Raw genomic sequence first — 15,529 nt, 5'->3', positions numbered from 1 at the left:
TACGTCCTCTAGTTTAGAGAATAGTAAGTACAGTAAAAATACTCCCCAGGCCCTACTTAACCAAGGCTGCTGCTCCTCTTCCTAAGGAAAGGCAAAAATTGTCAGACCTGCTGAGTTTTTTCCAGCATTCTGTATTTTTATTTGTGAAATTATGTGCCTCACATAATTAGTTGTGGTGGTGCCTTGTCCAACTGCTTAGCTGATGGATAGTTAAACAGATAGAAAAATGTGTAACTCTAGTCATAATATAATCTCTCAATAAAAACATTGAATTTGTTTCACCTCACATGCCCAAGGTAAAAACACAGAGAGACGTGTGTTCATCGGTATGTTCTATTCTTGAGTTTAACTCCACAAAAATCAGAAAATTCCCTTTCCTCACCAATTAATATTTCATTAATTTCAAGATCACCTACGTCTGTTGAGGGCACTGTTGTCAGCTAATTAATACTGTAGAGTGACCCTGCAAATGTGTCAGCGGGGGTGCGAAGTATAATGGCCCCAATTTTTTGAGCATGGGGGCCGCAGTTCGTACCAACTGGAAACAGGTAGACCAGACGTAAACTTCTTCATCCAATTTCACAGTTGTGGCATGGAAAGGCAAGCCCTCCACTTCCAACTCTGCACAGTCATCTCTATTGCTGTGCAGGCACCCCTGTACACTCCAGGAGCTGAGCACCTTTTGCTAGAAAGCATGTGTTCAAGACAGCATTTCCTATTGACAGGTGCACACCTATAAATAAGATTTTGTAGCAATGCACTGTGGGTTGTTGGATACATGCTTTTGGGACCTGATTGAGAAGCTATGAAACACTATGGGAAGTGGGTGCATAGATATGGTGATGTTGCCCTGCAGCCAAAATGCCGAGAGTCCAAAACCACCAAGGAGCGCCATGTTTTGGCAGGGTGTAAGAAAACTGCAGAGTAAAGCTGAGGAGTGCAAGCAGGTGGAAAGATCAGTAAATGGCCAGACATTTACCACAGGCCTAGCAATCGTTCCGATAAAGATTTAATGACCTCACATGGGTAGTCAAGTTGAGGGACTGCATCAGCAAAACATATCTTGCAACCACCATAACTGATACCTCTTACAGGAATTCATGCACATGCCCTGACTCTCAGGGCTCACCTCTAACATCCTCCCATCTCACACTGTACCCACGCTTTACAAAGATACCAGTCCACAACCACAGCTATCAATAAAAGCACAAATCTTCAACTATGACAAACATCACCAAAACCCACCATCAATGACATTCTGCCCTCTCCTGCAGGAGAAGGTCACACACAAGAGGCGGGAGGCAGAGGAACAGAAGAGACCCACGACAAATACAGCTCCTAAATGCAATGCAGCAGGTTTATTTTCAGAGCGCGGGGAGCATTACTAAAGTAGTATAGGAAAACATCAAACTTAGGGAAAAAGCTTCTAACTATGCAAAGCTGAGTGGCAGGTCAGATGATTGGTCAGGATATTAAGAGCGGCAGAGAATGAATAAAAGGCTATTCAAAAGTACGAAGTTAGAGTATGCAAGGAAGCTGGCTGGAAATGTAGAAACATATAGCAATTGTTTCTACAGGTATTTGAAAAAAAGAAAAGTAAGTAAAGTCAGTGGTTGTCCCCTTGAGACTGAGAATGGGGAGTAAATAGTAAATAATAAGGGTAGAGTGGATGAAATGAACAAATATTTTGCCTCTGTCTTTACTATAGATGATACAAGAAAACATTCCAATAATCACTGTAATTCAGGGGGTGGAAGGGAGAGGAGAACATGGTGAAATTTCAGTCACTAGACAAGCAATGCTTGATGTGCTGCTTGCAACCAAATGAGGTGCTTCGAGGTTCATACTGAGTCACTTAGCTAAAAGTTTATTAACAACTGATTACATACATTGATATGACATCTCAGGCTTCCATAAACAGTCTGTGTTATGAGCTTACTTAGATTACTATTGCATCATATTCATAGATGACTGGCTGACTGATTGGCTAATTGCTAACAGACGAATTGCCAAGTAATGGAATGTCCAGAGAATAAGATGGAAACAGCTTATATTAGCGTGTCACGTCATGATGTTATCTAGCTGTCATAACAGGTATAATGCTTTTTTGAGGTCCGTGCAATAACACAACAGTACTGAGAAAGTTCATGGAGCTGCGAGTTGATAGGTCCCAGAGTCCAGGTGGATTTCATCATAGGGTCTTAAAAGATGTAACTGACAAGGGAATAGATGCGTTGGTGTTAACTTTCCAAAATTGCCGTGTTTCTGGAAAGGTTCCATCACACTGGAAAGTAGCAAATATAACCCCTCTATTCAAGATGGGAGGGGGTGGTGCAACTGGAAACTATAAGCCAGTTAGCTTGATGCCTGTAGTGGGGAAGGTGTTAGAATCAATTATTTAAGACTATAACTATAATTATTTAGAATAAACACAATGAAATCGTTAAGAGTCAACATGGTTCTGTGAAAGGGAAATCATGTTTGAACAACTTATTGGAGTTATTTGAAGGAGCAACATGTGCTGTTGGTAAAGGGGAGACTGTAGACGTCCTGTACATGGATTTTCAGAAGGCATTTGATAAGGTGCCACATCAGAGGTTATTGCGGAAAACAAAAGCTCATGGTGCAGAAGGTAACATGTTAACATGGACAGATGATTGGCTGCCTGGCAGAAAACAGAGAGCATGCGTAAATGGATCTTTTGTGGATTGGCAGGATGTGACGAGTCAGCAGGGGTCTGTGCTGGGGGCTCAACTTTTTAGAGGTTGCATCAATAACTTAGACGAGGGAGCAAAGACATGGTTGCTAAATCGCAGTTCACACAAAGGGAAGAGGGCATAAGGTGACTGCAGATGGACATATATAGAGTGAGTGGGCAAAAATCTGGCAGATGTAGTATAATGTGACTAAATGTGAAGTTGCTCACTTTGGCAGGAAGGCAAAAATAACAGATTATTACTTAAATGGAGAATGACTGCAGAATCCTGAGATACAGAGCGATCTTGGTGTTCTAGTGCATGAGTCACAAAATGTTATTATGTAAGCACAGCAAATAATTAAGAAGGCTAATGGAATGCTATCCTTTATTGCTAGAGGAATTGAACATAAAAGTAAGGCTGTTATGCTTCAGATATACAGAGCATTGGAGAGACCACATCCCGAATACTGTGTGCAATTTTGGTCAACTAATTTAAGGAAGGATGTGCATGATTTGGAGGTGGTTCAAAGGAGATTTACTATATTGACACCTGGAATGAGTGGGTTGTCCTATGAGGAAAAGGTTGGACAGACTGTGCTTGTTCCCATTCGAGTGTGGAAGAGTGAAAGGTGAGTCAGCATGATTGGGAGTGAAAGGTGCAAGCTCGCTCCCTGCACCCCTATTCCCCACTCAGGCAAAACTGCTGGCACTGGGAATGGGGGTGGGAATCTTGGAATCGGGCCCCACCCACCATTTTTAAAGTCTTCTGATTCAGCGCGAGGACACGAAAACCCAGCACGTTGTGTGTGAATCTGTGCCTAAAGTCATGCATTGAGCATCGCTGGACAAAATAATCAATGCTTTGAAATGGTGTGCAGGGAAGTCTTGACTTACAATATATCTTAAATAACCTCTACAAACGTTTGAATAAGTGAGCAGGAGGCCTGGCTGCACTTTGTAATTCCAGAGTTGGTTAATGCTGCGTATGGATTTGGAGGGTCCCTTCTTTAACCCCAAAGAGTCCAGACTCCGGAAGAAGTGCACACCACGCAGGCTCGCGTTGCTCCTACCGACCTGAGCAGTGGCGCAGAGGGGCCACTTACCAATGACATGCAGAGTGATGGTTGCTGCTGCCACTCTGCCCTCATCTGGGTTTATGCAAACAATGTAATCTTCAATCTCCGAAACTGTCACTGATTTCAGCAGGAGTGATCCGTCAGGGAGGAACAACTGAGCCCGTTCTTGATAATGATAACTTATGCTAAACTCTGTATGGTACCAGAAAGCGATACATCTCTTCCCGAAGTGCCAGCTCCCAACCCTCACCGCAGCTGACGGCTTCACTGTGAAGAATACGTCTCCTCCATCGGCCTGTTTTCTGCCAGGATAGTGAAACCCTGGGGCTCAGCTAAAGAAAGAAAATCAGCATTAAGGATGAAGCAACCAGAAACTCGACACAGCATCAACTTTTCTAAAGAGATAGTAACACCATCCCCTGATTTTCTCTGACAATCGCTTGCTGTCCTTTTTCTCCAGTCACTAAAAGAACTGATTTGAGAAAGTGATCCTCACCCACAGGTATCAGTAAGCAAACAGCTACCGCAGTAAGTGTCAGTCTCCACATCCTGAGAGAACGGTGCCAGTCCCTGTTACACTTGGTGACTGATCCGCTCTTCCTGGTGCACAGAGCAGATCAGTTCAAGCATCTACCAAAGCAGCAATGCTGATTGGACCGAGCGCTGTAAACCTGACTTGAAACAGGTGAAACTGGAGCTGTTATGTAGGGTGGTGACCTGGCATTGCCACTAGGTTTTAAATCCTGGCGTGTGCTCTCGGGACCCGGGTTCTTATCACACCGCGGCACATGGTGGAAATCGAATTCAATAAGAATCTGGAATTAAATGCCTGATGTCGGCCACCAAAACTAACGCCGGTTGTCATTAAAAACCTATCTGGTCCAAAGAAAGAAATCGACCATCCAAGAGCAGATCAGCAGTTTGGAATCCTGCGGTGAGTAACTCACCTCCTGACTCAACAACGCCTGTCCACCATCTACAAGATGTGTAATGGGATACTTCCCACTTGCCTGGATGAGTGCAGCTCCAACAACATTCACAAAGCTCTTACTCATGCGGAACAAAGCAGCCCTGCTTGATTGGCACCCCATCCACAAACATTCACTGCCTCCACCACCAACGCACATTAGCAGCAGTGTGTACCATCTACAAGATGCACTGCAGGAAGTCACTAAACCTTCTTAGACGTGACCGTCCAAACCTATGTCTGCTACTATCTAGAAGGACAAAGGCAGCAGAAATATGGAAACATCACGACCTGAAACTTCCCCTCCAATCCAGGCACCATTCTGTCTTAGAAATGTATCACTGTCACCGGGTCAGAATCCCAGAACTACTCCCTAACAGAACTGTGGATGTACCTAGACAGCTCACCACCATTTTCTCAGGGACAGTTAGGGATGGGCAGTGAGTGTTGAACATGCAAATGGAGAGTATCCAGCACACTCCTGACTTGTGTTTGCACACGATGGACAGGATTTGGAGAGGCAGAGGCTGAGCTACTCGCCACAGGATTCCAAGCCTCTGATCTGCTCTTGTAGCTACACTATTTATATAGCTCGTCCAGTTCAGTTTCTGGTCAATGGTAACCCCCATGATAATGATAGAGTGGGATTCAGTGATGATAAAACCATTGTATGTCAAGGGGCAATCTCTTATTGGAGATGGTCATTGTTTGACACAAATGTTATTTGCCACTTGTCAGCCCAAACCTGGATATTGTCCAGGCATTGCTGAATTTGGACATGGACTGATTCAGCATCTGAGGAGTTGCAAATTGCACTAAACATTGTGCAATCATCAACACAAACAATTTCTAGAATTATACTAGGAGGAATGGGGGTCTTGGAGTAATACGGGCCCTTTAAGCACAGAAGTGTAAAATTGCAGTTGATAAAGGCAAAAACAATATTGTTGAATGGCTAATGTGTTTGTGCCGGTCTACATATGACAATATACCTAACATTGCAGAGAATATAATCATTGCTCCCATGCTGTACATTTAATGAAATTCACAGAATGATACAACACAGAAAGAGGCTATTTGGCCAGTTGTACGTGTGCCAGCTCTTTGGAAAATCTATCATTTCACACCATCAACCTACATCTTATTTTTCTGAAGTATTTATGAAGGCATATTTAATCCACTTCGTTATGCCCCTCCTCAACAAAGCATAGGCTGCAGTATAAACAATGCACCTTGGTTCATTTGTGTTTTCCTTTCATTGTACCAATAACTTATGCCTTTGCTCCCAAAATCCCAAGCCGTGCAAAGTCTTTCTCTAATGCCTCTGCAGAACTCAAAACTCTCATTCTCTTTCTACCTCTAACGCCTGGAACCCAGTTAGTCAGAAGGAAGTCAAGATGTTGCAACCACTTGTGCCTTAGATGAGGTTTTGCAAACGGAGATTGTTCACTCTTTAACCTTATTGTTGTAGCGTGCCTTGGATTGCATAAGCATATTGATTGGTCAAAGCATTCCTGAAAACGGACATGGCCTTTACAGTTCTCAATTTTGGTATCATGCTAGTAAATTCTGTACATTACAGTCGTAGGGTTTAAATTTGTAATTCGTTCTTTTCGGAAAAGTAGTTACAGCTACGCAAGTCCAACAAGTATTTATATTTCGAATTCTGGCAATGATCTAAGTTTCCGGTGTCATCATTCAGGGAAGGACTGAAGGACTCTTAAAAGTGCAGATGGCGCATTGCAGCATAGATTCCAAAGCAGCAACTTTGAAAGTTCAGACTCAAATCTTTCAGCGGGTCAGAGGAACTTGACAGGTGCAGGGGAAGTGCTCGAACTATTGACTTATCAATGTGAAACCGCAGGGCCAAAGGAAAGACAGAAGAGTTGGAAGGCAACATGTTCCTGGAACTGGGGCCCACAATAAATTCAAGTACTTAAACAAACGGATAGGGAGGAGGCACCAGTTGATTTATGCTCTGCTTCCCAATAGTTGTCCATTTTAGCGCTATCAATGTAACACCTTGTAGAGAAAAGCTGTGCACTGAAGCAGAGACAGATTTAGAGTGTGTGAGAGAGAGGCAACTAGACAAACTAAAGGCAAAGAGAGAGTATCACTGTGGCAGAGACATGGACAGAGTGACAGCAAGGGAGGGGGTGGCAGAGAGTCGCATGAAGTGAAAAATTAGGAGAGGTGGGGCGTGGGGCGGTGGACGGAGAAAGGGAAAGTGAGGGGGACAAACAAAGAAACGAGAGAGGCAAATGGAGAATTGGATTAATTGAAATGAGGGATGGAGGGTACAGTTCTTGCACACACTATATATGTGTTAATGTAGAATGGTTTCTGCAGCAACGTTAGGCTTATGGCCTTATGGTCTTCCCGTTCTCTATTCGTTAAATTGTACTTGGAGTAGAGAGGCACTTTTTAAAAGAACCTAATTGTCACTCATAAGGCCGGAGACCACGGAGGCAGTTCGCGCTTTGCTGGATCAAACAAGATTAGTGCTGCTGATGCCTTGTGTTGTCTTGAAGGTTTCTCTGAGAGCTTCTAACAACTATAAATAAACGGGAAACATTTGCTTGTGCGGACTTCATACATATTTTACTACCATGTATGGATTTTATGCCCTGTTTAATCAATCATTATTTCTCTATGTCTCCTATGCTCAGAATCCCAGTCGCCAAGCCCCATGGTGGAAATTCATGAAACCTGCACCTTTATGTCACATACATACATATTTCCAACTTTACTGACGTCACATTTTCCCGACTTTACTTCTCAACTAGGTCCCGTTCCAACCCTGTAAAATAAGATTATTTCCAGGCCACTGTCTGTACATTTGACTCCTGGTATTCTTCATCTATTTTCATTGTATATCAGGAAGTAACTACGTATCCATGATGCATAACCACTTATTTCTATGCTTGGGATTGAATTTCACCAATCACATTTCATCATCTTTGTCCTTCGGTAATTTTCTGGCAGCATCCCCTGACATGAACGACCCACATCCCGTGCGTTTGGCATTGTCCTCCGATTTCATCAACTTAAATTATATACTTTTTTAACCCAGTTCACTTGTGCAGACCCGACTGAAGTTCGGGTTCAGAAAAGTTGTCTGCAGCCTTTCACCGAGCATATAAATCATTAAAAATCAAAGCAGATTAAGTCAGTGGGCACAACTATGGCGATGTTGTTCAATATGGGAAAATGTGAGGCTGTTTTCGAAGGCTCATGGAAAGAAATTATGTATTATTTTTTAAACGTTGAGAAAGATATGAACAGACGAAGGCCGTTCAGTCTCACAGACCTGTTTCACCATTTAATGAGATCATGATGCATTGGTATGAACTGTATGGATTCATTGTTCATCTTGCATATGGCTAATAATATTTTATCACTTGTTTTTAGAATTATCCGGAGATATCATCTGCTTTTTTAAAAAATGAGAGCTGGAAAATCTGCCACCATTTATTTGCAGTGGTGTTTCCTAACGTTTCTCTTCATTTATCTGGCTTTGGTTATAAGGTTGTGTCTCCTTGGCCTAGACTTCTCTACAGTCGACAAATATGCTCTCTATTAAACCTACCAATCTCGTTCACCATTTGGCCTTCGAACCCAAGCCCTGTCTATACGATCCTTCAGCATAATTTCACGCTTAGAGACCTGCTAACGATCTGATGAATATGTGCTGAATTTCTAACAAACCCAATAGCTCAGATTGTGCAGTTTGTGGTAAAGGGATGGGATTCATTCTTGAACTAGACAAAAGGTGCCCACAAAGTTCTAGCAATCTCCGTGGCAAAGATGTCACCTTTTCCGAATGTACACATTATTGTGGAGTCAGCTCAAGTGTACTTTGGTGCCTAGAAACAATTGTGTCATCAAGCATGCAGAGTTGACAATCACAGTGAAGCATTCCCACAGACAGCAAAACAGGAAGATAAAAAGCCCCAATAATCTTTCACTTTGCAACACTGAAAAAAGTTTACATCATAAACGTGGGATTATATCAGAAACTCAGACATGATGAACAAATTTCAAAAATATTTATTTTGCAAATGTCAAATGTTGTCATAATGGAGATATTTTACAATCCAGAAGTATACAATTAGTTTTGCAGAACCAGAGAAGGTATTCAGCAGTACTTATATACTTAGAATGTTCATCAGGCTTATATTCATTCAGCAAGACATAATTTTCTAAGTATTTTCTTACCCTCAGCAAGTCTAATATCGTGAATGTGGAGCTTCACGTTATTTCAATTAATTTATGAAAATGTTCATCTGTGAGGACTTGAACAGTACATCACGGTGAGGGTCAGAGATTTGCTGCAGGCAACATCCAGAATTCTGTGTTTAACTGTTCATGTACAAGTTTACTGTCATTACAAATGCAAAACACATTAGGTATGGTTCCCATAACTGTACACAGCAGTCCAGATATGGAATAAACCAGAACATTTAAAAAAATAAAGACATTTGTTATTTCAAGGACAGAAATAATTAAAAGACAGGGACAAACGTCAACATGGCCATTGGAATGTTTGTGCTCAACTCAAGTAGGATGAAGAACAATCAATAGAAAAGGTGGCCACAGTGCATATTTACCAAGGATTAAATGGTTGAACGAATTGAATAATATTTCTTTCTACTTCATGATTATAGGATGCTGGCGAATGATCTGATTCAGGTGTTTAACATGTTAAAGGAATCCAGTTGATACATGCAGACAAACATTTACACCTGGATTGGGAATCAAGAATATGAAGATGTTATCTTCATCTTAACATTATTTCGAAGGAAATGAGCTACAGTAACAGTATTTGCTGCACAATCCCAGAAGGCATTAATGACTTTTTAACTAAAGCACTGAGTTCAACAACAGAGGAGAGGTGTCATGGGAGGCAGGTGTGTTCCCCCATTATAGGCTGCAGAAATGCTAAGAGGGATAAGCCTGGTGATCAAAGTAAAAAAATGGATGAAATTTATGAATGATTAGGACAATGGGTCATTGCTCCATCAGAGAGGAAGACTGGATTCACACGAGGCGTTGGAAGAAAGGGCAGAGATGGATAATGTGAAAGGGAGTGGTGCTTATGCTTATTCTCCAGAATGATCCCAGAGTAATTTGGTAGTTTTCGCACAACAATGTGATGCTTCATGTGGTCAGCTGTGATCTCATTAAAGATAGCTCAACCAGCTGTGTGCAGAAACATGCTTGCTGACTCCCTTAAGAAACCAAGCTTAGCACCATTGCAAGGAGAACAACCGGGATGGAAAAGAGCAAAGTTCTTATTGAGAACAGAGGATTAAACCTGGAGATGAGTCATTGGTTGAGTGCATCAACAGTTGCAGACCTATCAGGATGAATAGAAGAGCAAAGGTGAGGCAGGTGACAGTTTGAAAGTTAGTTTGTAAATGATTTGCAGAGTTTTCTTTTTCCAGGGGAATTCAAGAGTGGAAGTGGGTAGAAATGTGTAAGAGTGTGATGAAGACCATGGACATCGAGAAGCCACGCTCTTATGGCTCTGTTCAGACGTGACAATGTTTATTAGTAACAGAGTTTATATGAAGGGAAAGTTTACTGAGCTTAGAAGGGGATTGAAATCAGAGCAGAGAAGACAAGCTGAATTAATATGCAGATTGAAATCATGTATAGTTTCTCAGTAGAAGTTGGGAGATGATATTTAATGCAGAAATGTGGAGCTTGAAGTAAAAAACTTATAGAGAGACTGAGAGAAGTGTCTTGTAACAGCATCTTCATGAGTTTGCTGTCCTTCTGTTGGACTGAGTTAGAAGCCAACAATGTCCTGGTAGTCATGAAGTTTGTGTCTGTGGAAGCAAAAATGGAAATAATGTTAATTATAAGTGTGTGTAAACATTGTTGGTGAAATGCATTACTTTTAGGAAATAGTAACTTTTTTTTGCTTATGTGTATCAAAAATTAATGCTCCTGCAAGGGTAGAGTGGATTGTTAAAATGTGATATTCCATAAAGCCACCAAATACACCGGAAAACACGTTGTGATGTGTGCTCAGAAAATAAACTAACTTGGCTACTAGAAAATTGGAAGCAGTTTGGACTGTCTCTTGTGCCATGTACAAAAGGAATGCATGCCCAGAGGTGGGTAACTTCAATATTGTTTTAACATATGTGTACAAAATAATGGTTCTCCAGTGGTGCTATTCATTTGTGGAGTGATTGGAGAGAAGATAGGCCCAAACACAGGTACAGTTTGCAACATGGAACTGCAGTTGTTAATTAGGTGCATAAACATTGATTTTCCAACTTTCCATATCTAGAATGTTAGATCAGTGTTAGTGCCCCTGTCATGCCCAGTAAAGCTATGTCATATTCATAAGCTTTAAAATATGAACTTAACAAAGTGTGGAATTTTTTCAAACTGACTTTTCTTTTTAAAATGGACAATATGTGCTGCAAAGGATAGGCACCAAAGGTCGCCAGTCCGAATTTGTGAAGTTAAAATGCTGTATCACGAGGACAAAAGGATATGGTCCAGAATAAGGTTTCGACCACCGTATACTGAGACTATTCATAGGACATTCCTGAACTGAATGGATCTTTCTGAAATAAAAGCAGTGTGTGTCTCAACTCTTCTCAGTATGAATGTCTTTAAACAATAAACAGGTTCACCAAACTAACATCAACACCATATTTGGAAAAGGGAACTGTGAGAGATCACATGGTAGAGCAACCATGTTCGTCTCAATTTTAAACTTTAAGTGCTGTCTGCAGAGATACAGAAGGAACAGTAAAATCAGTAACATTCACGCTTTAAGAAGCAGAGACTGTCATACCATAAGGCCTTCAAACCACTTCATTTGTGGTCCACCAATACTGCAAACTGATGTCCTGGTAACGAGACTTGGGGCAACTAACTTCGCGACCAGCAGAATGTCTATCTCTTCGATAGAATCCTGATGGCCACTTTAGCACATGACTCCGGCTGTTGAACTTACCTAAACTACACTTCAGGAGTGGAGGCATCATTTCCATCAGGTCTGCAACGCATGTATTCCAGAAAAGGACTATCACGTGAATTGTAAACGATGCATTTTGTTTATAACTTGTAAACGTGCACTTTTCCCTTCAACTGCACTTTCTTTGAGGGTGTTTGTGTGTGTGACTGTGCAAGTGACTGTCACAGCTTCAGGCAGAGTATGTCAATAAACAATCATCTTTATTTCAAACCAGAAAGAACTTGCTGCTGGTTGTTCACATTGTCCACTCACTCTGGGATGAAGAAACACACATGTCAAAATTTTACTGATTATGGACAGGAGGGAAGGGAGCAGGGATTTCAATAGTTCTCCCTCTTCCTTACCCTGTCCATAACAGCCCACACCCATTTTCCATCTTCTTATGTGATGCCTGCCAAAGCACAGAACAAATTGAAGCTAACTTGATCAAGATCTTTAGTGCGCAGTACATTGCAATAGCTTGTCTTTGGAATTAAGGAAAATCACGAATAGGGAGCATGTGTATTATTGCCTTAAATCAGCATTCTCAGTTGTAACTTTTGTTTGAATTTTCTCCAAAACAACAACATTTTGAAAAGTAATTGTCACGACTCACTGGGGAGAGTGCACTGTAGTATCAAGCCCCACTGCCCCCCGAGCCCCGACAAATATGAGAAAGTTGGACCAAACTATGAGATTGCCCCAATTCTGCCTAACTCTTTAATTTAGGTTAAGATAATACGGGCACCAGGTTTGTAAACTTAATAAGTAAATAACTGTTTGTTGAACAAACTCTTGTTAACCAGTGGTAAAAGAAGGAAATATGAACTGCTAACTTCTAACACTATAACTGAAATTCTACCCCCTTCTTCAATCCCTATACATGTGTGCACACACACACACGGCTCACAATACATTAATTTTAAGGGAGGGATAAAACAGTTCAATAGCACCAATCTAGAGTACAGGATTCAACAGGTTGACTTTGATCTATGTCTTCCAAATTCCTTTCAATTCTTGTTGATAACACAAGGTGATCTTTGAGCTTTTTTAGTATTTAGTTCACTGGTTGAGACCATGCCTTTCAATGTCTCTAATAGTAGTTTTCCCCTTTTCTTCTTTACAGGGGTTTCCTCAGAGGGAGAGCAGGTTAAAGAAATATGAGCAAGAGAGGTTTTAGATGTTTTCTTTTTGCAGGCCAGGGGCTTTCTGTTCTGCTACCACACAAAACCCTGGTCAACTAGTCAGGATCCATTTAAACTGCTGTTGTCAGGCAGGTCCCTTGGCCCAGGACACCTTTCCAGCACAATCCAGTCTGTCATGGCACCTTCTGTTTCAGGACTGCAACATTGTATATATCTCTCATCCTGTTCCGAGGACATGTCTTTCAACCTGCGGCCATTGTAATTCTAATCCACAGTCCAACAGAAAATAAAAAGATATGTTCTTTGCAACCATCCAACAGAAATCAAAAGGTATATACAATCCAATGATGAATTACCAGTTCACAATATACCCAAACTGCAGGCATTATTCTCAAACACTCAGTGGATTGATCATCCAGACTTCAAAGCTCTCAATGGGAAGTGTTGAAATTATCTCACTAGATCAGGTAATTTGAGAGTGAGCATAGAAAAATTGCTATGAAATTGTTTTTGTTGTAGCGCCTGAATGGTTCAGTAATGTCTGTCTTGGGAAAATTAATTTGACCCTATTTAGTCCACATCAATCTCAAATCCAACCAGATTTGGTTGACACTGAATACCATGAGGACCTGGAGAACACGCTTAACCACTGCCATGTCAGGTGATATCCCAATTCTGAGAAGAGGAGACTTGACAGGGTGGATGCTGAAAGGATGTTTCCCCCTGTGGGGGAGACTAGAACTAGGGGACACAGTTTAAAAATAAGGGGTCACCCATTTAAGATGGAGATGAGGAGATTTATTTTTCTCAGAGTGTTGTGAATCTTTGGAACAATCTTTCCCATAGACCGGTAGAGGCAGGGTCATTGAATATTGTTAAGATAGAGGTAGATAAATTCATAACTAACAAGGGAGTCAAATGATAACAAGGGTTAAGCGGGAATGTGGAGTTGAGGCCACAATCAGATCGGCCATCATTTTATTAAATGATTGAATAGGCTTGAAGGGACCGAATGGCCTACCCCTGCTCCTAATTCATATGTACATTTGTTCATAAATGGAAATGCCTACATTTCATTTGTATATTTTAAAGATGGTAGATGACTTGTGAAATTTTCTATCCACATACCTCATCATTTCTGAGTGTATATAAACTGCTATAAACTGACAGATCCTGCTGTTGTAATCCCTGTTAAAATTAAAAAGATATTTGATTTAGTTAACAGCAAAAGAATGGGGTAAAAGACAACTGAGATGAAATATAAAATAAATTAGAATTGTAGTTGAATGATTTAAAGGAATGCACAAAATAATGTCCTGACCATGTAAGTAGAGTCTTCCTCAAATGGTTTTGTAACTTGCTCCTGTACAAATGCAATTTGAAGGACAAAATATTATCAAGTACACAGGAAATCCATCAAACTATTTAATTAGAATGATTATTAAGACATATATCCCACAATAAAAGTTATACAAATTTAACTAAATTAGCTGGCCCCAAATAAAATTTGAGGGTTGAATGTTTATGTTTAACATGTGTTGAAAGAAGAGCAACAGTGCACCGAATATCCAATTTACATACCATTCGATTATCATTCTTGTGGTGAAATTGAAAATTCATCCAAATATTCCACTTTGTACCAGGAACATTTTTTAGATAGTCATAAAAATGAGCTGGTCCACTAATGGGGTAAAACAAAGAAGACTGAAAACCCTACCCTAGCCTGGTTTATTGCTGAATCCAGTTTACCCTGACTGCATGAACAATGACATTGTTATCTTCACTGGAATGAACCCGCCATTGTAACCATGTGTTCATATGATTGCACCAACCTTTTGCGGTCTTGGAATATTTTCATAGGTCGGTGCTGAGTTCTCACCTATTGCAACAGAGTAGTCTGTGAGAATGCAAAATGGTTAATCAGCCCTCGCCATGATGGCAGAATCATACAATGACACAGCGCAATAGGAAGTCTTTCAGCACACCATGCCAGTATCAGCTCTTTGAAAGTGCTGTTCAATTAATCCCATTCCCCAGATATTTCCACATACCCTTTTAAATAACCTTGCTTCAAGTATTTCTCCAATTTTCTTGTGAAATCACTATTCAATTTGCTTCCACCAGGATTTCATGCTATACGTTCCGAACATAGCAACTCGCTGCCTAGAAAGAAATTCCCCCATGTTGCAGCTGTCTTTTCTGATAATTAAATTGCACTTATATCCGCTATTTACTGATCCATCTATGGTTGGTAACAGCTTCTCTTCATTTCCTCTGTCACAGTACTTTGCAATTTTGAACACCTTTTGTTAAATCTCCCATTAGCCTCCCTGCTTTAAGAAGAATACACTGAGCAAATCCAGTTCCTCCACAGAACTAAAGTCACACTTCTCTGGTACTATTCCTGTAAATCTTCAGTACATATTCTTTAAGACAGTAACATTAGACCTAATTAATTGTACCAATTTAAATGGCAATACAGTTAGAACAGTTGCATCATGTTCTAATAAATTGCAGCTTTTGATTCTTATTCTTCTGTTTATGGTTTTTGAAGGGATTCTGTGCCTGCTAACTTAATGATCATCGGGGTTGTTAGATTAATTTTATGATCCAAGGGTATAATTGGAACAGCCTTAATCAAGGAATGCAAAATGGATCAAA

General features: G+C 40.7%; 1 protein-coding gene across 2 annotated transcripts in view; it reads right to left on the bottom strand.

The window, feature by feature from the left end:
* Positions 1-8,773: 8,773 nt before the first annotated feature.
* The window catches only part of LOC121271037 (carcinoembryonic antigen-related cell adhesion molecule 6-like), a 45,550-nt gene continuing 38,794 nt past the window's right edge, over positions 8,774-15,529 (bottom strand). The window contains exons 9-12 of one of the 2 annotated variants that reach the window (XM_041176735.1): positions 14,701-14,765; positions 14,190-14,231; positions 13,997-14,056; positions 8,774-10,575 (exon numbers count right to left, since the gene is read on the bottom strand). In XM_041176735.1, coding sequence (XP_041032669.1) covers positions 10,561-10,575; positions 13,997-14,056; positions 14,190-14,231; positions 14,701-14,765 — 182 coding nt within the window. In that variant the 3' untranslated portion in view covers positions 8,774-10,560. The remainder of the gene's footprint in view (positions 10,576-13,996; positions 14,057-14,189; positions 14,232-14,700; positions 14,766-15,529) is intronic. The other variant, XM_041176736.1, reaches the window with a different exon arrangement.

Source organism: Carcharodon carcharias, chromosome 29 (genome assembly GCF_017639515.1).
Source record: "Carcharodon carcharias isolate sCarCar2 chromosome 29, sCarCar2.pri, whole genome shotgun sequence".
Taxonomy (NCBI): Eukaryota; Metazoa; Chordata; class Chondrichthyes; order Lamniformes; family Lamnidae; genus Carcharodon; species Carcharodon carcharias.
Note: the sequence above shows the minus strand (reverse complement) of the source record. Positions and strands in the feature narration are given on the sequence as shown.